General features: G+C 33.6%; 1 protein-coding gene across 1 annotated transcript in view; it reads right to left on the bottom strand.

Moving 5' to 3' along the window:
* Srp72 (signal recognition particle 72) overlaps nucleotides 1-23166 on the bottom strand; it is an 87330-nt gene that overhangs the window by 12684 nt on the left and 51480 nt on the right. The window contains exons 8-11 of the mRNA XM_089099950.1: nucleotides 21899-22102; nucleotides 17846-18010; nucleotides 13193-13350; nucleotides 425-595 (exon numbers count right to left, since the gene is read on the bottom strand). Of these exons, the coding sequence (XP_088956076.1) occupies nucleotides 425-595; nucleotides 13193-13350; nucleotides 17846-18010; nucleotides 21899-22102 (698 nt within the window). The remainder of the gene's footprint in view (nucleotides 1-424; nucleotides 596-13192; nucleotides 13351-17845; nucleotides 18011-21898; nucleotides 22103-23166) is intronic.

Raw genomic sequence — 23166 nt, 5'->3', positions numbered from 1 at the left:
AAGCTATGACGGTGAAAGTTAAAGTAAGGCTAGGTTAAATTTGGTTATAAAAATCAGATATGGGTTAAAACCAAACCTAAGCTAACCTAACCCAACCTAACCTAACCTAACCTGTCATCATTAAACCTTGTATTAAACTAAAAAAATTACTGGGAATGCTGACTAAATCCAAAAAGAAACAAATGCATTTCGGACATTCACCGCTGAATGTCGTTATTTACCTATTTTGGACGTTCACGATAACATATACATATCTCAGGAAACCAATATGACACTGGAAAACAAATTAATAGAATGAGTTTCACGCTATTCCTAATAGTAAATTACTTAATCGAACCAGTGGGTCTCAGGTATTCAATCCAAGTAGGTGACAAATTAAATTTTGAGGACTGTTTAAAAACAAAAAGTAAGAAAATCAATTTACCCAGATTTGGGACTCGCTAGTGTTCCATCGACTCGATTTTTCTTTACATATTTGCTACCCATGGCCCAATTGGCTGCTTCTAACGAATCCACATCAATATCGGCACTTCCCAGCATTGACCCGGCAGGGGGAAGACTTCGCGCCACAAGGGCTGCCCTTCCAGCATTAAATCTAAAAATAAATGCATGATAATTTGTAGTAAAGCTTTCTAATTTAGTTAATTATTAATTGAGTAAAAATATATTAAGACGCAAAAACAAAGTTTCAAAATACCACTTTTTAAGATAAAGATACAACTCGTGGAATGTTTGGGCTTGGAAGGAACTTGCTAAATAACCAATGTCTTTGCTAAATGCGTCAATGTACCTGAAGAACGTGGTTAGTTTTTCAAATATATACCCCGAATTTTGAGATTGAAGTCAGAGTATTTGACTTGAAGGGTGAACAACTGTCCATTTATTTTCACGTTAGAAATACCTTGGGATTGTGTCAGATCATTGTAACGGTCTGTATCTTATTATATATTATTTTAGTTTTTGAGACTTGTGGTCTACTTGGGGCTGCCAGTCCCAGTAGCATATCTATATCTGTAATTACTATTTGTAAATTGAATAAAAGTACTGTGTTTTAGACAACCTCTCTACGATCTACCTTTTGCCCCTCGAACACGTCACGACAACTGGTGGTCGTTGGAAAAACTGGGTCGAGGAGACTAAACAAGGTTGCAAAATACAAAAAAAATAAAAATAAAAAATCAAAATGACCGTATTAGAAGGGGAAAGTAAATGTATTTTTCTTTTAGCGGCGCTCGAATTAGCAAAACTTAGAGCAGCTTTTCTCGAACTTTGGCTATTAGAAATAAATTTGTATTCCCTCAAAAATTTGGTTACAATAGATATAAAGGAAAAAAGACTCAATCAAGGATTGTAAAATAGAAAAAAAATACAGTATTTAGTTTTTAGCAAGTAGAAGTAAGTGTATAATTAGTAGTTTTTTTAGTGTTAGTAATAAATGCAATGTAGTAGTGCTGTATATTACTAAATAATAAAGTATTTGTACCGTGAATTGAAAGAATAAAATAAAAGATAATACGTAAAGAAAAACAAAATCTAGCTGGACCGATGAAACATTGGTAGAAACAGAAGAATTTTAGGCATAATAGTAGCAAATAGGGTCCTAATTCAGCCTTACTACAGGTACAGGCTATGGACTTATTCTTCAAGGATAACACTGCTACAATTTAGCAAAGGAAGCACATAAATTGTGGTTCGAACAATTATAGGTTAGAAGCTGCCATTTCTGAGTGTTTTAGGAGTAGAGTGACTTCGAAAATATAGCATCTTACGACGTAATAAGCAATAGAATTACCTTTGTTAAACCTAACAAATACTAGGTTAGTTATGTAGTTTCACAAGCAAAGGGAAGGAAAAGATATATAAATATATAATTAAAGTACTTGAAGAAAGGGATGGAAAAAAATGAGAAAAGTAACCTTATAAGTAAGAAAACAAATGTGGAAGCTTAGCAAAAGTCGCCGAAGGAAGCAAAAAAAGAGTTGTTACCCAGCTGTGACTGGAACTCTGCATAAGGCGAGAAATTCGGCGAGAGAAACCTTTAATCACAGAACATGGATGCAAGGGGATAGGTCTTAAAAGGGTCTCCTTTACCTACACAGAGGACCTTCATCTGAATAATGGTGTTAGAAAAAGTTCAAATTCTGAATTAGCTGCACGAAATGAGTCACAAGAAAGTTCAAATTTGAATTTTAAACCATGGCTGCTTTTGAGCCATGTAGATGTAAAAGAAGCCAGTGTTCATGCTTGTTTACAAAGAACATAAGCCACATTAGGACAAACAGAGAAGGCAATGCATCCTTTTGGGATATCTAATAATGGTAATTCTTGTCAACTCTTACGGTTAATCAATGACGATTCATCCTCAAGTCTAGTCTAATATTAAATAAATAGAGTTTAGTCGAATATCAGATAGCTTTTATATCATATAACTACAATTTGATAGTAGAAATCAAATAGAGTGAAGCCAATAGTCCCTTATATTCAAATGAGCCTACAAGTAGATTGTATCCAGGAACCAAATAGAAATAATATTCCGGAAACAACTACACAGGATGTTGCAGTTTATATTGCAATAATTAATGCTCCGATTCTTCGTTTTATATGGGTGAAGGCAAGCTTAACAAACGCTATATGTTTAGAATTAGCATTAAAAGGCAATTCTTTTTATATGTAATATTGAAAAAAAAAAAATTGGGGTTGTTGAAAAAAACGAAGGCGGGTAGACTACGGGAAAAGGGTCATTGGAAGCTAGCAAATTTGGAGGAGCTCAATCACTGCTGGCCTCTCGTTGTTAAGTATATGCAATGCATCTACTGTCCTTTGACCTCTGAAATGGAACTTCCAGTCAAATTTGAAAAAGAAAATTTTTTTGAAGAATTTAAAATTATTATAATGGGAAAAACAGCAAGAGTTTACATTAAGTCGACTACATGTAAAAGCTAGCTGTAATCTTATTATAATTAGTTATAGTCTAATATAATATTTTTTTATTAGCTACAAATGGTAAAAAGAAAAAAAAAAGAAATTTTAAGGAAGCACTATAAAGATTTAAGCAACACTTAGAATAAGCTTAGACAATAAAACGAGTGAAAAACGATATAAAAATAAATTATAACCTAAAAACTTACAAGGAGGTAAAACAAGGACACTATCCAGTAAAAATAAGCCAAAAATTAAACCTCATCGTCAAAAGCAAACCACAGTAGTTCAAGATAATAATTTTAACTCTAGCAATGTTTTGATCTGAGAAAACGAACCGGCTCAGGAGAATCCTAGTTTAAACAATTGGTTTTCACCTGTGCCAACCCAAACACCCAAATCCCAATCCGTTGAACCCTAACACAAACTAAACAGTATCCACTTTTTCTTTGAAAATAAAACAGCTTTACACAACAAAAGAAAACTCGCAGTAATGAACAGAAATCCATTCTTGTAATTCTCCCAGATTCAAGCTTATCAATAAACAACAGATAATAAGCACCGAATTCAAAGTTATTTAGCCTTGCAAGAGAATTATTGCCTCTCTTTCTAAGGCAAATAAAATAGTAATTAAGGCTGGGATAAAATTGGCAAACATTATATCGTCATAATTGCATTTTTAGGAAGAAATTATAACTAGCAAATGTGGGGCAAAACCTAATTAAAAATGTTCAAAAAAAAAAATTAGCGGAAAAACTACATTACTTTTCTAAAACAAAAACTTTTGAATAAAAAAATTTGAATAATTTCAATAAAATACAGTTTGCAAAAATTATAGACCCCCCCACCTCTTAGAAAAATGGAGATGATAAAATTTGATCATAAAGGGCAATCAGCATAATAACTTGTTAAGGTTATTGAAAAAGAACAAGGAATACATAAATGCAGGCTTTAAAAAAAAGACACATTTTAATGAGAAAGAGGGAAAAGACTTCAAAAAACACTTAGGCTCCATTAAAATATCGAATCAAAAAAAGAGAGGGATTCAATTTGAAAATATAGCCAGACAAAACTAAAAGGAAAATAAACTGAATGAAGTCAGTTAAACTCTGTTAGACGCACTTATTCAACTTGCCGAACAAACTAGTATGAAAATTGTACCAAATAAGTACAAATAAGTAACATTAATATTACGTAGTCACTGTTACATTGGTAAACGTGGGCCAAGAATAACAGAAATATTTGACAAATACTCAAAAAAGTCAGGAAAAGAAATTTTGGTCCCTTATGTGGAAGTCGTTTTCAGAAAAATGACTAGTATGACATAGAAAATTGAAAGTAAGGCACATAATAGCCTTAAGAACTTAAAGTTGAAACCTAAGACTAGACCACTAAAAGTGGGGAAGTTAAAGTGAAAATAGTCATCGTCACTTGTATGTCAAAAACAGAATTACTGTGTGCCATGAAGGCCAGTTATTTTCGGCAGAAGGGCCACTTTTTTTGGAAAAAAAGAATAGCCCAAGAAAAAAATTGTAGCCACAAATTATTAAATAATTAATTATTTTGTGTGCAGGTTCATAATAGTCTTTTTAGATGTATTCCTGGACAAGAGGACCTGGAAACGTTATAAGGAGCTACCAGAAGGCAGTCCTGGTAAGCGAACCTTCAGAGTACAGGCAAAGTCATTTGATAATGGCATTACAGGTATAAGGTGAACAGCAAAAATTTTTTAGCTTATCAGATATAAGCTGTAAATAAAAGCCTTAAGCCAAAAAGACATTAAAGCTGAAAAAAGAGAGATTACAGACAAAAACGTTGTAAAACTGTAAAAAGTACCTAGAAATTCGAAAAGAATTGAAAAGCTTAAAAGTCTGAATAGACAAACAGGCTTATAAGATAATGACAGTTAATAGCACAAGTGGGTTCGAAATAGAACCAAAATATAAAAACAAAATGTATGTAGTCATATATGAGAAAAGTTATATAGTTGTAACAAATGTAATTTAGAAAATATCTACTGTTATAAGTACTATTCTATACAGAGTTTTGTTTTTAAAATACTTTAAGCTTTAACCAATAGTACAATAACATATCTAGTTTTGCAACTTCAATACTCGTGTAAATTATGACACAATGCTTATATATATCTACGCTATTTTAATTTACTTTAATTGCAACTAGTGATGTAATGTTATATGTAAATGTTTGACCTCGAGTCAAAGTATTAATAATTTTTTTTTTTATTGTAAAATAATCTGTTTTGTATTAAGTTTGAAAGAATAATCCAGCAAAGAACATAATGTTTCGATTTAAGCGGGATATTATTTTTGGAGTAATTAAAAAAGTGGAGAAAGTAATTAAAAGTAATTAATTTTCGAATGCATTGATATATACGAAAATTGAGTGTTTCATTCTACTATATATGTAAAAATATATACTTTATATGTATACTAATGTGGATATTTATTTTAGATACAGCATTAGCTATATTTTTTTTGGAAATCAAATTTTTCGTAGCATCTTTTCGGATCCATTTTTCCTGCAATCATATATTGACACATTTTTGGGAAGTAACAAATTTTGAAGACACTTCAAATATATCCTGATACTATCATCTCATACTCGATCAACTCACATTTTGGAAACTATAGTAGTAATACAGACTTTACTACAAGTTCTTCAGAAAGTGAGATAAATTCTTAACTTAATTTAGGCATAGAAAATGTGCTACATAGCCCAATGGCTTATGTTATTGAAATATGTGAAAATGCTTTGTGCTGGAAAAATATGTGAAAATTTAAAAATCAAAATGTTATGTGTAATATACCCAAGGCCTTTCAAAAACGAAAAATAAACGGTATATCAACCACATCACACAGATAAATTAAATTATTAATGGAAATTAAATTTAAACTCAAATAATTCATAAACTTGTCTAATATAACTTGAAATCTAATTGTAGCAAAACCATTAATATTATGTTTAAGCCGCTTGGGGTCAAGTTAAAACAGAAGATGCATATGAAGAGGGTAAAAGAGTAATTGTCAGTCCTAGAGACAGAGAAAAAGAGAAAAAAGGATGATTTTCAAATTGAAATACTTCAACAAAAAAAAGAACATGGCCAATATTGGACCAGAAACATAACCCTAAGGAAACCCATTGAGGGTAGATGCACTTAATGACCCAAAGATGGCAGCATAATAGCTGTAAAAGAAATTAAGTTGTTTTAAAAGTAAAATATTGAGAATTGGGACTATTCTTCTTTAAATGGAGAGTGTTGTGGTAAAGATTTCTAATTTAGTGAATTATTAATTGAGTAAAAATATATTAGGACGCAAAAACAAAGTTTCAAAACACCACTTTTTAAGATAAAGATACAAATCGTGGAATGTGTGGGCTTGGAGGGAACTTGTTCAATAATCAATTTCCTGGCTAAATGCGTCAATGTACAGGAAGGACGTGGTTAGTTTTCCAAACATATCCCCCGATTTTTGAGACTGAAGTCAGACCTTTTGACTTGCCGGGTGAACCTCTGCCCGTTTATTTTCTCATTAGAAATACCTTGGGATTTTGTCGGATCATTGTAAGTGTCTGTATCTTATTATATATTATTGTAGTTTTTGAGACTTGTGGTCTATTTGGGGCAGCCAGTCCCAGTAGCATATCTATATCTGTAATTACTATGCGTAAATTGAATAAAAGTATTGTGTTTTAGACAACCTCTCTACGATCTACCGTTAGCCCTCGAACATACCCAGTCGGTACGCCTCATTAGTTCGGTCATAGCCTAAGGCACGCTACCAAAGTTTAATTACCTTAGGGCCAGAGTTTATCTCCCCTATAAAGGGAAAATAAAGGCATCTACGACTAAAACCCCCAAATACCATAGAATAACAACTTCACAAAAACTTCCCAACAAATTTCCAAAAGAATAGCAAGGAAACAACAAAAACAATATAATAGGATACTACCAGTACAAATCAACTTATCATAAGCTAATACCTGTCAATTATGCCTTTCAATTCCTTGGGATTTTACCGTAAACACTTCATTGACTCACTAAGATATTACATTATCTTTAGTCACAGGCAAGTCACACCCCTCCCCCCAAAAACAGAAGAAAAAAAACAAACTTTTTCCACCAAGTGAATTCTGAGCTAAATATTTAATGCGTTTATTTGATTTTGTAGCCAAACCGTTCAAAACCTATGCAAATTACCGATATATGCACACGAAAATCAGAATTTAGGGGGGGGGGATCAAGGTCTACAGGATATATGTTTATACACTACAATAGGTATAAGCTAACATGTCTACGTCAATATTGAACATAGATATAATCCATGGATCTTAAAAAAAAAATCCAAAGAAGCTAAGTCACCACAGTCAGACATAAAGAAAAGGTCTAGCAATAAAAACAATAGCTAAAATGAGGAATAAAATATCACATTTCTGTTATCAAAGTGGTAGTCTCTTGATACACGAGTTTAATGACATTATTTCTAGTTAATCAATTAAAAAAAGCTTTCCGAAAAATAGGTTTTTCAAAGAAAAGTAAAGGTCATTTTAAACTTAGGCTCAGCAGATACAAATACCTATTAAAATTCAAACTCAAAACGACCAGAAATTACTATTAAAGAATAAATGCAACCCAAAACGAACAGAAATTAAATAAACAATCATAGGAAAAAACATACAACAAGTAATAATATAAATGAATAAATAGATCTTACAGCGAGTAATGCTTAGATTGAATATGAAATCAAGCTCAGAACGAAAAAAAAATATTTTCCAATTGAAGAATAAATGAAACTTAATACAAACAGGAATTAAATAAACAATCAATGCAAACAAACACACAATATATATTAATGTAAATTAATAAATAAATCTTAAAACGAGTGAAACTTAAATTGAATATGCAAATCAAGCTTGAAACGAACAAAAATCACTACAAACAAAAGTTTGGGTATCATCATCTTCTTTCGCATTAAAAGTTTAAAACCTACTGCATCATTGGCGCTATACTGAAAACGAGTCATGTGAAAAATATTTTCTTTTATACTTATTATTGAAAATAAACATTATAATTACAGTAAAATTTAAACTGATGAGCTTCCAGCAATTAATATCATTATACATCAAATATTCAGTTTAATTTATTAGTTCTTTCTAAAGTTGTTCAAGAATATAGTTTCACTGCAAACAAGAATTTGGATACTGCCCCTTTCCTTAACTGTAAATAAAAACCAAAAGCCTACTGCGTCATTGGCGCTTCACTGAAAACAAATTATATTAAAAATATTTTCTTTTCCAGCTCTTTCAGCACTGAAAACAAAAATAAAATGAGAGTGAAATAAACTAATGAACTGATGGATCTTTCAACAACTAATATCATTATATATCAAATATTCATTTTGATGTTGTTTATACTTTCCAAGACTGTTCAAGACGCTTATAGTTTTCAGTGGAGTGACAATGACTCAGTAGGTTATAGACTTACAGTGAAAGAAGGAGCTGATACTCAAACTCTTGCTTGTAGTGATTTTCGTTCGTTTCAAGCTTGATTTGCATATTCACTTTTAGTCTCGAGCGTTTTAAAATTTTTTTATTCATTTACATTAAAATCTATTTTACGTTTGTTTGCAATGATTTTTTATTTGATTTCTGTATGTTTTAAGTTTTATTTATGCTTCAATAGCAAAATATTTTTTTTCGTCTTACGCTTGATTTTCATATTCACTCTAAGCATTACTCGTTTTAAGATCTATTTATTCATTCATATTATTACTTGTTGTATGTTTCTTCCTATAACTGCATGTCCGGTCTCTGTTCATTTTGGGTTTCATTTATCACCTAATGGCAATTTCTGGTTGCGTTGATTTCTAATTTCGACATGTATTTTTATCAGCTGATCCAAAGTCCGAGAATGCCATTAAATTTCTTTGAAAAAATTATTTTTCGGTAGTTTTTTTTTATTAATTTTTGTTCGTTTTTTATTACAAAAAGTTTAAAGTTTTTAAAAATTCCTTATTTCAACATCAAACTTAAAAAAAAATCAAATCTTCATCACAGGTTTCAAAACTGGTATCAAAGTAATAATATCAAAGTGACAAAAATTTGCCCCCTTTGAAATGAGCCCGTTTTGAAGTTTATACAACGACCCCTTCTATATGAAGTGCGTCTGGGAAAAAAACAAATGGATTATGGGGGGAAGCTAGGTGCCCTCCGATCACTTTTTACTCTTAAAAATGGAATTAGAACTTTCAATTTCCAATCAAATGAGCCCTCTATGAAGTTTATACGAGCATCCCTTCCATAACAACAATATAAGCCCCCAGGGCATAACTTACAACGCCTACCCTCGGGCCCTGGGGGGCTGTGTCGACACAGGAATGTTTGTTTTCTGAACTTTGAACTATTTTTGACAAAATGTCTACCTCAAAATTTTTATCTCATGCATTTAGGGCAGGGAGGGGGGGGGAGGCTAGTTGCCCTCCAATCTCTTTTTGACGCTTCAAAAGTGAACGAGAACTTTCAATTTCCAATCAAATGAACCCTCTCCGAAGTTTATACAAGCATCCCTTCCATAAAAACAATATATGCCCCTATAGCATTACTTACAACGCCTGCCTCCGGGCCAAGGGGGTTGCGTCGACAAAGAAATTTTTCTTATCTGACCTTTGAATTATTTTTCATGAAATGGCTATTTAAATTTTTTTTCGGATAGGCTTGGGGAAAAAAGAGTTTGTGGGGGGGGGGGGGGTCAGGGCTAGTTTCCCTCGAATATCTTTTGACTCTTCAAAAGTGAACTAGAACTTTCAATTTCCAATCAAATGAGCCCTATCTGAAGTTTATACCACAATCCCTTTCATAAAAACCATATACGCCCCCAGGACAACACTTACAACGCCTACCCCCTCGGCCCTGGGGGGTTGTGTTGACACCGGAGTTTTTGTTGTCTAATTTTTGAACAATTTGCAAAAAAGTGGCTATCTCAAAATTTGTAGCGGAACCATACATGCCCTTAGGGCATAATTTGGAACGCCTTCTCCCGGGTCCTGGGGGGCTGCCGACCTTTGAATTATTTTTTTAACCAAACATCTATCTCAAAATTTTCATCAGATGGGTTTGGAAAAAGAAGGCATGGGGAGGGGGGCTTGTTGCCCTCGGATCTCTTTTGACTATTAAAAAGATAACCCGAACTTTCGATTTCCAATCAAATCAGCCCTCTCTGAAGTTTATACGAGTATCCCTTTCATAAGAACCATATATGCCCCAGGGCATAACTTACAACGCCTGCCCCTGAGCCCTGGGGGGTTGTGTTGACACCTGAGTTTTTTTTTTATCAGAATTTTGAAATTTTTTTTAACTTAATGGCCATCTCAAATTTTTATCGGATGCATTCGAAAAAAAGGGGCGTGGGGGGGGGTTTGTTACCCTCCAATCTCTTTTGACTCTCAAAAACTGAACTAGAACTTTCAATTTCCAATCAAATTAGTCCTCTCTGAAGTTTTTACGAGCATCCCTTCCATAAGAACAATATATTCCCCCAGGGCATAATTTACAACGCCTGTCTTCGGGCCTGTTTTCGTTATATGGTCTTCGAACTATTTTTGAAAAAACTGCTATCTCAAAGTTCTTATCAGATGCGTTTGAGAAAAAAAGGATGTGGAGGGGGGGGGGGGGCTGGTTACCCTCCAATCTCTTTTGACTCTTAAAAAGTGAAGTAGATTTTTCAATTTCGAATCAAATGAACCCTCTTTGAAGTTTATACGAGCATCCCTTCCATAAAAACCATATATGCCCCCAGGGCATAACTTGCAACGCCTGCCCCCGGGCCCTGGGGGTTTGTTTCGACACCAGACTTTTTTTTTATCTTACCTTTGAACTATTTTTAACAAAATAGATATCTTGAAATTTTTATCGGATGCATTTGGGGAAAAAGGGCGTAAGGAGGGGGGGGGCGGGTTACCCTCCAATATCTTTTGACGCTTAGACAGTGAACTAGAACTTTCGATTTCCAATCAAATTAGCCCTCTCTGAAGTTTATAGGAGCATTCCTTCCAAAAGAACCATATATGCCCCCAGAGCATAACTTATAACCCTTACCCTGAAGACCTTGTGGGGGACTGTCATGCTCAAAGATATAATTTCCAGAACTTTCAACAACGTTGAATCGAATACGTTTGGGAAAAAAGAGCATGGGGGGGCTGGTTACCCTCCAATATCTTTTGGCCCTTAAAAAGTGAAATAGAACTTTCAATTTCCAATCGAATGAGCCCTTTTTGAAGTTCTACAACAATGTTTTCTATAAAAAACTTACAAGCCCCCAGGGCAAAACTTACAACCCTTGCCCTGAGGGCTGTGGGGGAGTGTCCTCCTCAAAAAAATAATTTCTATCCGAAAATCAACGACGTTGAACAAAATGGCCATCTCAAAATTTTGATTGGATTTGTTAGGGGAAATGGTGGGCATTGAAGGGGTGTTAGTTGCCTTCCAATCACTTTCGACTATTAAAAGGGGACTAGCCATTTAAATTTCTAATTGAATGAGCCCTTTTTGAAGTTTCTACGACAAAGCTTTCTATGAAAACCTTATATGCCCCCAGGGCATAACTTATAACCCTAGCCCTGAGGGCTGTGTGTGTGTGGAGGGGGGGGGGTTGTCATCCACAAAGACCTAATTTCCAGAACTTTCAATTATGTAGAAAAAAATGGCTATCTTAAAATTTTGATTGGATGTGTTTGGGGAAAAGGGGGGCGTGAGAGGGGGGGGGGGGGTTAGTTGGCTTCCAATCACTTTCGACTATTAAAAGGGGCACTAGCCATTTGAATTTCCAATCGAATGAGCCCTTTTAGAACTTTCTACGACAAAACTTTCTATAAAAAGCTTATATGCCCCCAGGGCATAACTTACAACCCTTGCCCTGAAGGCTGTGGGGGACTAGCCTCCTCAAAAACATAATTTCTATCTGGAAATCAACTACGTAGAAGAAAATTGCAGTCTCAAAATTTTGATTGGATGTGTTAGGGGAAATGGTGGGCGTGGAGAGGTGTTTGTTGCCTTCCAATCACTTTTGACCCTTAAAAAGGGCACTAGAACTCTCGATTTCCAATCGAATGAGACCCCTTTGAAGGTTTTACGACGACCCCTTCCATATGAAGTGCCTTTGGGGAAAAAAAATAAAATAAATAATAATAATAAAACATTGGAGCCGTATGGCCTTTACTAAAGGCAACGCTATAGCGTTGCCTCTGATCTAGTGCGGTATTTGATTTTTAATTTGCCAGAAGAATACAACAGTGAAAGGAACTGTCGGGAGGAAGAATGACAATAAAGGGAGGAAGAGCATGACAGAGAAGGGGGACGAATGTGACAGTGAAAGTGGAACTGTCGGCACCTCAGTACAAAGTCTATGGTAACTATATGTTATCCTATTTTTAACGAAGTAAGATGAAGTTGATTTAGACCACCTCCATAAGTAGTAAAGGATTTAAGCTCTTTTTCGAACAACCTCTATTTTAGATGTCCGATCTTTTGTGAGACATGGTTGCCAACCAGGATAAGCGTATTCAAATGATGGCCTATTATAAACAATAAATAGTTCATAAAACAGTCATTGGAATATTATATCTTTTAGGATGAAAAAAGAATTGTAGCAAAAAGCTAGTAGATATATTAGTTTTAGGTATACAAGGACTAAACTTAAAGTCACTGTGTAGCCAAACACACAAGATCATTACAGGGTCATCGGTACCTAATTCTAAGTTTGTTCAGTCCGCTGAATTCGTTTTAAGGAAATAAACAAGCACAAGGAAACTTTTCTTTACTATTCAAGTAAGCTTCACTTTGTCAAATTTGCGTTTCAGGGTCTTTATTAAGGAGTCAATTTCTAAGTTCTATAGTAGGAGAAAATACATGTCTCAAACTAAAAATGGTTAAACCATCCCTAAACTTAAGGATTTGCGTTACTGCTCATGACACTATTGAAAACGATCAAAAAGGACAAAGGACCTAATTAAGTCTCCAGGATAGACCCGCAAAAAATTCTGGTATAACTAAGACTTTTCTCTATTTACAAGAACATTTTCTAAGAATAAAAAAAAAAATATGAAAAAAAACATATCAAAAATTTGTTTATATACATTTCGTTACTTTTTACACATCAGATAAATTTTCGGGGGGGGGGGGGTCAAACTCTGTACCTCCTCCTCTGGATACGGTCTTGAACAGGGCTGTGACAATAACTAACATTATAACAATAACTAACCTGCAATAAGCAAGAACGAGACGGGCAATAATTTTAGGATCATTTGGGCATAAAGATCTCAGCTCCTCTAGACAACCAGCAGCTACGTTTGGATCACCACTCTTAACGTGAAATTTTGCAGCTTGTTCCCACAGCTCTGACACACCATGACCTTGAGTCTACAATACCAAAGAAAAAACCTGACTTAAACATTGACAGGAGGAATTACAGAGGTGAAAGGTTCATATTGGTTAATAGCATTGAGTAATATTTTTTTTTCCTATTTTCGTGCTCCAAATTTGGTCTTTTTAAGGATATTGGATATTCAAATCGAGATCAACTCATGGATTTAAGTTTTAGTTTCATTTAAACCATGTCGAGACGCGCTCAATCACTTTGATGATTTTAAATTGTGCAGTAAAATGGTGTCAAAAGACTGTAGCTACCGGTTGCAGCTACGACTATACTATGCGTTTGGCTTAGTTCCATTACCCTTCAGTATCTCTATCCAACTAATCAAACCTATTGTCTGTACGGCCCTCTTCATCAAGTTTGGGATATCGAAGAAGGAAAATCCACACGATTTGTGAAACCTAATTGTGCTTAGCATGATTAAATCAAAATTTTCTCGCTCTCACGAATTTGCATTTGAGAGAAGCGCAGAATCAGATTCTGGCATGTGCATCGATACCAGATGACCAAAAATTGGAGATTAGAAGGCTAACTAGCCTTTTAATCTCCAACGATGAAAACAAAGGAATATCTTAATTGAAGTAAGAATTGTCCCTAGGCATAGTTTGAAATCATCTGTGGCCGAAAATACAAAGGCCTGTGAAAATGATAGGCGCACAGGGAAATCAGGTAGGAATCTCAACGAACCATGAATCAATTTCTTCTGGTTCCCATCTCCCTGAGTAATCGAATGAAGAATAAACGTCGATGTCAACTGAAGATCAAACTTGGACACATCGCTCAGGGAATACGGTTTGCAGAAAATAATTGTTGATTTCAATCCAGAATAGTGAATTGGGCTACTGGGCAAAGGTTCGGGTGAAATATGAAGTGACTGGGAGAGAGTATCTCCAAAGGACTCAAAATTGGAGAGGCAAATTCTTGGTAACAGATTCACAACTGGCCCACCAGTTTTCGGTTGAGGGAGCTGCCCCTCATTCATGGCTCGTCGAGGGGGCTACTCCCCACTAACAGAGATCAAATCTTCCTTAGAGTTGATAGGACCAATCCCAGATTGCTTCTCAAGCTTTTTCAGTCCAACCCGAAATTCGATATTTCCCAACCTTTCCACAACCCGTTGTAGTTTATTCAACTGTATTTTATGATCATCTGTAAGTTCCCCAGTATGTCCTGGACCTTCTCCTCGCTCCAAAGCAAATCTCCCACAATTTTATTCTCTTTTATCGCTGACTGAATTTGTATATAATTTTTCTTTTTTGTGTCTCTTGTCTCTTTTTCACTTTTCTCCGATTTATTTGTTATGCAAAATAAATCATCTTCAACTTCCAATTGGACCAGTGTCCTTTTTCTTAGACTCCATTGCTCTGTTGCAGTTTCATTTTATACTTCTTTTCTCTCTTTTAGTTTTCCCTACTTTTATCGCAGAAATGAATAATTTGTCATCAAACGGAAATTGAATTCCCATATTTGGTTTTTCAAATTGAACCAAATTCTCCCAACAATGGTCCCAGCAATGATTAAAGCCGTGTTCGCAATGTATGAGAGAGACCTAAGGTGGAAAATTCTTGATGCGACAACTTTCGCTACAAGGGTAGAGAAAAAAATCACGTGAAATTAGGCGAATTGGTCAATAATGAATCACAAATTTGAGCAAGTGGTATAAGCTGTAATTACAAATACTACTACATTATAAATAATATACTTAGAATAGTAAGATACAACAACATAGAATAACAATAAAATAAATAATAAAATATACTATAAATGCTATACTAAGTGTAATTGAAAGAAATATGATATTGTACCATAAATTATAATACTAACCAACTATATTAGTATTAATTCGTTAAAGCATTTCGATTTTTTTTTTTTATTTTGCAGGGTTTCGTTGCCATGGGTTTTATTGTCATATTGTTTTTTTTTATCATATTCGGTTTTATTTTTCATTTATTGGTTTTCATGTTTTTTTTCTTCCATCTCCCATACGCATAAGGATAAGAGAAAACTACAATGAATGAACAAGACTGCGAGTACTCAGAGACAACAGTATATTAATGAGGTTCAGAAGGATATAAAACAAAGATAAAGACAATTTAATTTTCTCTAATTAAAAAAACAAAACAGGGAAGATCTAGTAATACTGTCTGTTTTATTATTTACTTTTCATTCTCACTGGTTTGGTCATAATACTTTTGTTTCGATAGTTCAGCAGAGTTTTAGACATTTTGGTCTTCGCAAATTGGGAATGGGACAGTGGCGCCAAAGGGGAGGAGGGTATTTTTCTTTGGTATTTTCCTTGAAAAATACCCTCTTTTGCTATTTTCTTCTTTTTTTTAATCAAAAAAAACGAAACAAAACTCCCCTCGTGGATTCTGAAAAAAATACCCCCCCCCCTCTATCTCCCTACATTTATGTGAATTGGCATCACTAGAGCGGGGGAAGGGGAACTATTATGCCCAATACATTGCTGCTACTTCCTCTGATTAAAAACTAATAAGACAATAGCCTCAGCAAAGAGTTTTGACAAAATTCAAACTTATTCCTTCACTTTAAAAGTCCTAAGTATAAAACTTTAATTTGAAACGAAGGTAGGTATCAGAAATTATATATTTATAGGTATTGTGACTTTTTATTTGTTAGCTCCCAACATCGATTTTATTTTAGCTTCTGAAACGTTCCAAGTGTCGTTTTTAGTAGTTAAGAAAAATTATATTTTACTTTGAGAAAAACATTAAGAAAAACAATCTTTTACACTGATTTGAACCACAAATATTTATAAAAAATTATGCCTTTACTACTTTTGTACTTGACTCCCATTTTTTTTTCACATCTGACTTTTTTTCACGTTTTTTTTTATAGACGTTCCAAGTGTCGTTTTTAGTAGTTAAGAAAAATTATATTTTAATTTGAGAAAAACATTAAGAAAAACAATCTTTTACATTTATTTTAACCACAAATATTTATAAAAATTATGCCTATACTACTTTTGTACTTGACTCCCATTCTTTTTTCACATCTGACTTTTTTTCACGTTTTTTTTATAAACGTTCCAAGTTTCGTTTTTAGTAGCTAAGAAAAACAATATTTTAAATTGAGAAAAACATTAAGAAAAACAATCTTTTACATTGATTTGAACCACAAATATTTATAAAAATTATGCCTATACTACTTTTGTACTTGACTCCCATTTTTTTTTTCACATCTGACTTTTTTTCACGTTTTTTTATAAACGTTCAAAGTGTCGTTTTTTGTAGTTAAGAAAAAATATAATTTACTTTGAGAAAAACAATAAGAAAAACAATCTTTTATATTGATTTGAACCACAAATATTTATAAAAATTATGCCTATACTACTTTTGTACTTGACTCCCATTTTTTTTTCACATCTGACTTTTTTTCACATTTTTTTTATAAACGATCCAGGGGTCGTTTTTAGTAGTTAAGAAAAATTATATTTTACTTCGAGAAAAACATTAAGAAAAACAATCTTTTACATTGATTTGAACCACAAATATTTATAAAATTTATGCCTATACTACTTTTGTACTTGACTCCCATTTTTTTTTTCACATCTTACTTTTTTTCCCGTTTTTTTTATAAACGTTCCAAGTTTCGTTTTTAGTAGTTAATAAAAACTATATTTTACTTTGTGAAAAACATTAAGAAAAACAATCTTTTACATTGATTTGAACCACAAATATTTATAAAAATTATGCCTATACTACTTTTGTACTTGACTCCCATTTTTTTTTTCACATCTGACTTTTTTTCACGTTTTTTTTATAAACGTTCCAAGTGTCGTTTTTAGTAGTTAAGAAAAAAAATATTTTAAATTTATAAAAAAATTAATAAAAAAAATCTTTTGTATTGATTTGAACCACAAATATTTATAAAAATTATGCCTATACTACTTTTGTACTTGACTCACATTTTTTTTTCACATCTTACTTTTTTTCACATTTTTTTTATAGACGTTCCAAGTTTCGTTTTTAGTATCTAAGAAAAACTATATTTTACTTTGATAAAAACAATAATAAAAAAAATCTTTTATATTGATTTGAAACACAAATATTTATAAAAATTATTCCTATACTACTTTTGTACTTTACTCCCATTTTTTTTTCAAATCTGACTTTTTTTCACATTTTTTTATAAACTTTCCAAGTGTCGTTTTTATTAGTTAAGAAAAACTATATTTTAAATTGAGAAAAAAATTAAGAAAAACAATATTTTAAATTGATTTGAACCACAAATATTTATAAAAATTATGCCTATACTACTTTTGTACTTGACTCCCACTTTTTTTTTCACATCTGACTTTTTTTCACATTTTTTTTATAAACGTTCCAAGTGTCGTTTTCAGTAGTTAAAAGAAAACAATCTTAATACCCAAATAATAATACCCATACTACTTTTTTACTCGACTCTAATTTTTTTTCACAGCTCGTATAAATATGAAAAAACTAGAAAAAAAGTACTTGCCTTGTTCTTTTTATGAAACTGAGTAGCTTGTTTTAACAAAGCAGCAGCAGCGTTGCGATCTCCATTTTGGGAGTGAAGGTTTACAATAGCGCTAACTACACCTAAACGGTAACGGTCCTTCTCTGGTAAATTGTTGAAAGCAGCAATGGCAGCGGTGATAGAGCCCTGAAAAGGAACATACGTTGAGAATGATTTAGAGAATATCAATTTCTCAATCATTTTATAGTAGGTTCAGACATGCAAAAAAAAATAGTTTGAACCCCCCCCCTCCGTAAAAATGATTGCATAAAAAGAAAAAATAACTACTATTGACTTTAAATATAAAATATAATTATAACAATAGGTCTATAATTAGGGAAATATAGGTATTGAACCTTTTTTGTTCTAGTACGGTAAGCAACTGTTTTTTTGAAAAAGTCGTTCAATATTTTTAAGAAGTAGTTTGATTTTTTTTTTTCATATATTTAGTGAGTATTGTATATTTAATTGAGTAGTGAGCTAGGTAAATGAAACTATCAGAAGCCAGCGCAAATATTGACAAAAATAGTATCTAAAAAGCTATTGTTCCCCTAATAAAAAGGAAAAGAAAAAAAAAAGAAAAAGTAAATAACGAAAAAATGTTAGCGAACTGATTTTATTTCATGTAAACGATTATGCTGCTGATTGGGATATGTTCTGTAATATATTCCAATCGAATTTTATCGAATCTATTCTAAAGTGAATACTAGACCGTTTCTATAAAATGCGAGATCGTTTTACCAGTGAACTTAGTATCAGTACAGAAATCGCCGTAAATGTACAAAAAACACACGTGGAAATACTATTTAAAAACATATTTCGAATTCTGAATATAAGCTCATGAAATATCATTATCTCGATATACCAAAAATTCATGTAATATCGAGTGGTTTCAGAGTTTCGAAGGCACCTCTAAAATGTTCCCCTTGGCGGAACCATTAAGTTTTATACATCAAATTGTTTCATTTACGAATCTGTTTAATTATGAATAACTTTGTGGATTTTGTAGTAATTCCACATCTGTGGGCAAGGGTATAAACACATGAGATACGCCTAGGAGTTTCCTATGACGTATCTCTAACTCTCGATATTTTGTCAAAAAGTGCAATAACTTAATTTATTGACTGACAGAGTAAAGAGCACTGAGTCACAAACAGAAAATCTGCGCCACTTGCAGATTATTTGTAATTAGCCCTACCGTTCATTCTCCGTAATCATCACCAGCGTATTGGAATCGGCCCGGCCCAGGGACATAGCCTACGGTTGTATGTTTCAAGCCGTTCGGGACAAAACTTATGTTTATTGGGCCACTCTTTCGGGGGAAAAAAGGTATCCAGGGCGGGTTACCAGGTTTGAATCCTCCTCCCCCAGAAATTTCTGTCCGACTCGTATACAAGTAACAAAAATGCACATAAACAAATTTTTGATGCGTTTTATAATTTTTATATTTTAATTACCTTATTAAGTCAAGTTATTTCTTACTGCTTGATATTAAACTTGGATATTTGACATCTTCTTCGCCTTCTTCTCTTTTTATCGCTAATCTAAACTAGGGAACTACAATACAGAGGTGACACGTCAGAAGATCTTAGGAGTGAATCTACGATTATAGACACTATTCTACAACCGTAAAAATCTTTTACTGGGTAACGGCTCTCTAAAATATCAGATTTTTCTGAGGTTCCCTTAATACGTCATATTTTCCTGGAATTCTATTCTTTTTTCAACTGAGAAACTGAAAAACTCACCTTTTTTTAAAACATTATTTATTCAATAGTGAAACTGAAAACGAACACCATTTCTCTTGGGACAATATGAAATATCCAATTTCAACTATTTCGATAGTATCCATGTCGAGAGCATTTGAATTGCATGTTGATGAGTATAAGTTGTTTAAAAAATAAATTAAATCTCAAATTTTAAAATCAGAAATAATTTATTGAACATCGACTAATGATAAATATTGGGGTTCCACCCCTGTTTCTTTTCTTTTCAGATAAATGAGCCATTTTCTTTTCTGTAATTACATTTGCCTACAAGATAATTTTTAATTCCTAAGTTGAATTCTGGTTGCTAAGCTGGATCCTTTCGCAATAAGTAAGATTTGAACTAAATTCTATTTTGGACTTCCTGGTTTAAGTCATTGAAAGGTAAAGGTAAGAAAAAGTAGAATGGGTTTTGAATGAGGATTGAGAGGGTTGGCTGGGCCAAGCGAAGGTCTACCCCTATGAAAAGTTGCTGTACAGAATATTATCTGAGTTAATCTGCGTTTAGACCCCGTTTGGGGAAGCATATTTTTTTGGTTGTTATAAGTGACCGTTTGGAAGAATACAAGTAAGGTATTTTCTACAAACTGTGTACTAATTTTCCCGGAAGCCAAGCAGGGTAGGAACAGAGTTACGAAATACCGTCCTTATTATATTGACAGGGGGGTCGTTACCTCCAAGGAGAGAGTTAGAGATTTTTAGTGGTAACCCAGGGCGGGTACACTAGGCCTTAGAAAGTGGCCGTTTGACCACTCGATCACGTTATCATACCCTGGGGCAGGGTATACTGTAAATTGGATATTTACAACCCCGACATTTGTAGCTTACCAGTATAACACTGATGCAAGTGGTGGTTACCACTACAATAATAGACATTATTAAGATTAATAATGGGAGAGTTCAGCTTGTTGTTCACTATATAACTCCTAAAGTCTATGAGTAAAATTGGATAGATCGACCCCGTTTCTCGTTTAACATCAATTTATGAGTGATTTTCACTTTCTATCACAGCTACAGCCGAAAAACCATCTTCGCACAAATTCAACGTTGCGAATGGAATCAACATTCGTGAGCTTCAGCATTAAGTCGTAGATTTTACTGATACCCAACAATCACATGGTTTGACGTTTTGGAACCAAGTTCTGTTTTCAATATATTATCGCAAGACAAGTAAATAAGAGCTCCTCCTATCAAAGAAGTCAATCTCGATGGAGTCTTGGCTTAAAACGGGGTCAATATAAATTTCTCAATATTATCTGCTTGAAAATATTTTTCGAACCATTTGATATGCTGTAGCCTTCAAATAGAGATCTCATATTGCAAAATAAATTAATTTCATTGGAGGCTGCAAACTGGTGTAACAAGGGGTAAACAATCATCGACACCATCTTCATTCATTTTCACTTTCAATAGCTTTAATTTCCCTGAAAGCTGAAATATTTTCTGGAAAATTGGAAATACTAGCAAATTTACCAAATTGTTTAACTGAATATTTCCCGTCACCCTTAGGACGAAATCGCGGCTAGGGGGCAAATACAAAATTATTGTTTGGATGGGACACCAACGAGACTTCGGCTCCCCTTTTTTTGTTTTCTTCGACCCTCCATCCCTGCAATTAGTGCAGATTTTAACCTCTAGGGGGTTCACATGCCACTAACCCATGGTGCCGACCCTGCCACGGTTCCCTGCTTAAAGTTTAATAGTCACTGTATTAATTGATGTTATTATTCTGTCGTATATTTTTCGTATTTTGTATAGCTTTGTTGCGAAACACAGTGACAAGTCATATTAAGAGGTATTTCTAAGAGTTTTTAACGGAGATGGCCCGTTTATTTGAGCCAAAAGTTGGCCTTGCTGATTAAAAGGCACATATTTGAATCATAGAGTTGATAGAATTAAAGATGAAAATCCTCTTTAAGTGATTATTAATATTTTTCTAGAATCATTGTAAGTAAAAGCTCAGTATCCACAGAGTATGTGCAGGTTAGCTTGGGGAAGTCTTGGTAGATTAAGTAGGCTAGTTGAATTCAAGCTGTTAGGCCTACTATTGATAAATATTTACCCTTTTTACCCTCCCCTACATTTTAAAGTACAGAAAAAGGCATGTATGCAGCAGTTTAGGGTGGTTATAAAACGGAACAAAACTCAGTAAGGGTAAACTGCATTGGTGATTCTTTTTCTTCGACCCTAGTATCAGTTTGACTCTTAAAAGTTTTCTATATTCTTCTGTTTGAATGAAAAAGAAATCAAAAGCTTCAAGACCACTTACTGATTTAAGAAGAAGCTGAACCCTTGCCAGTGTTGCTGTAAGTCTGAACGACGGATTTCCTGCAGCCGTTTTATCAAGAAGTTTGTCTGCCTCGTCAATTTTCTTTTCTTTTACTAGTAGTGAAGCCTCAAGCAGTGTAGACCACAATTTAGACGATGGGAACTCGTCTTTCATTTGCTCAAGAGCATGTCGACATTGCTCCGGCTGAAAAATTAATTAGGTTAAATTAAGAGGATTCGATACCTTATAAACAATTTTGCGAGTCTCAGCGTCGGCTAACCGTCTCAAGGACAAAGAGCTCATTAGTGAGTTTTCCCTGCATAACAAGAAACTCCAAAGACGATTTTGACAAAAAAAAATTATAGGGGATCTTAAATGTGTCGATAGCTCGTAAAGCTAACGAGAGGCTAGTTTAAAATGAAGGGATCTTATAATCGCCAACTGATTGTTAAAGGAAATGCTGTCTATTGAGTGTACATATAGCACAAATAATATGCATCCTGAGTTGGAGAGATTTCCAATCCGGACGGGTGGCACAATGGGTACCTCTCAAAGCTGTCCAATTACTCAAATGATATTTTCTTGGAGCTGATTTTTAATATTTTCCAAGCAGGTATTCTAGAATATTTTTTTTATTTTTTTAGGGACTGCCCTTCCCTGAACTTTGCAAACAAAATTCTGCTCGGTTCAATAAAAAAAAAAACTACCACTTTCTAAGATTCATTAAATCTGAATATCTCCATCTTCGAAACAAAACAGGAGAAGTTAAACGGTTTTTCTAAGATTTCCGGGAAAGGAGTTGTCGGCTCTTAGTTTTCGGTCGTTTATTCGAATTTCTTATCCAAGTTATACAAGTTAAGACAAGGCCACCCAGTCAATTCTAAATAGTTTGGCCACACAACTTGAAAAAGTCTATAATAGACATGATAGGTTGATCCTTTAAAGGTATTGAATCCTCTTTAGGCTGTCAAAAACACAGCTTTTCAAACTTAAAACAGCAGGTGTATTATATTTTAATTTTCAAAACGACTTAGTAGTGCCACGATTGCTAAAATTAAAAGGTGAGGTCAAAAATAAAACAAAAAATGTAACCATGGACAAAAAAAGAGGAGAAAAAAATGTAGCATTATATCATTTCCTTACGACACTGATTTCGTGCAACACAACTAGTCTTGATTGCAAATCCAGTCAGAACCAGTTTGTTTTCATAGCAATTAGCAATAGAAGTTAAGGATAACAGCATAAAAGGAAAGATTCAAAAGCAAAAT

This window comes from Artemia sp. Qi Xiang Cuo, chromosome 2, assembly GCF_049724085.1.
Source record: "Artemia sp. Qi Xiang Cuo chromosome 2, ASM4972408v1, whole genome shotgun sequence".
Taxonomy (NCBI): domain Eukaryota; kingdom Metazoa; phylum Arthropoda; class Branchiopoda; order Anostraca; family Artemiidae; genus Artemia; species Artemia sp. Qi Xiang Cuo.
This window is presented reverse-complemented; position numbering and strand designations above follow the sequence as displayed.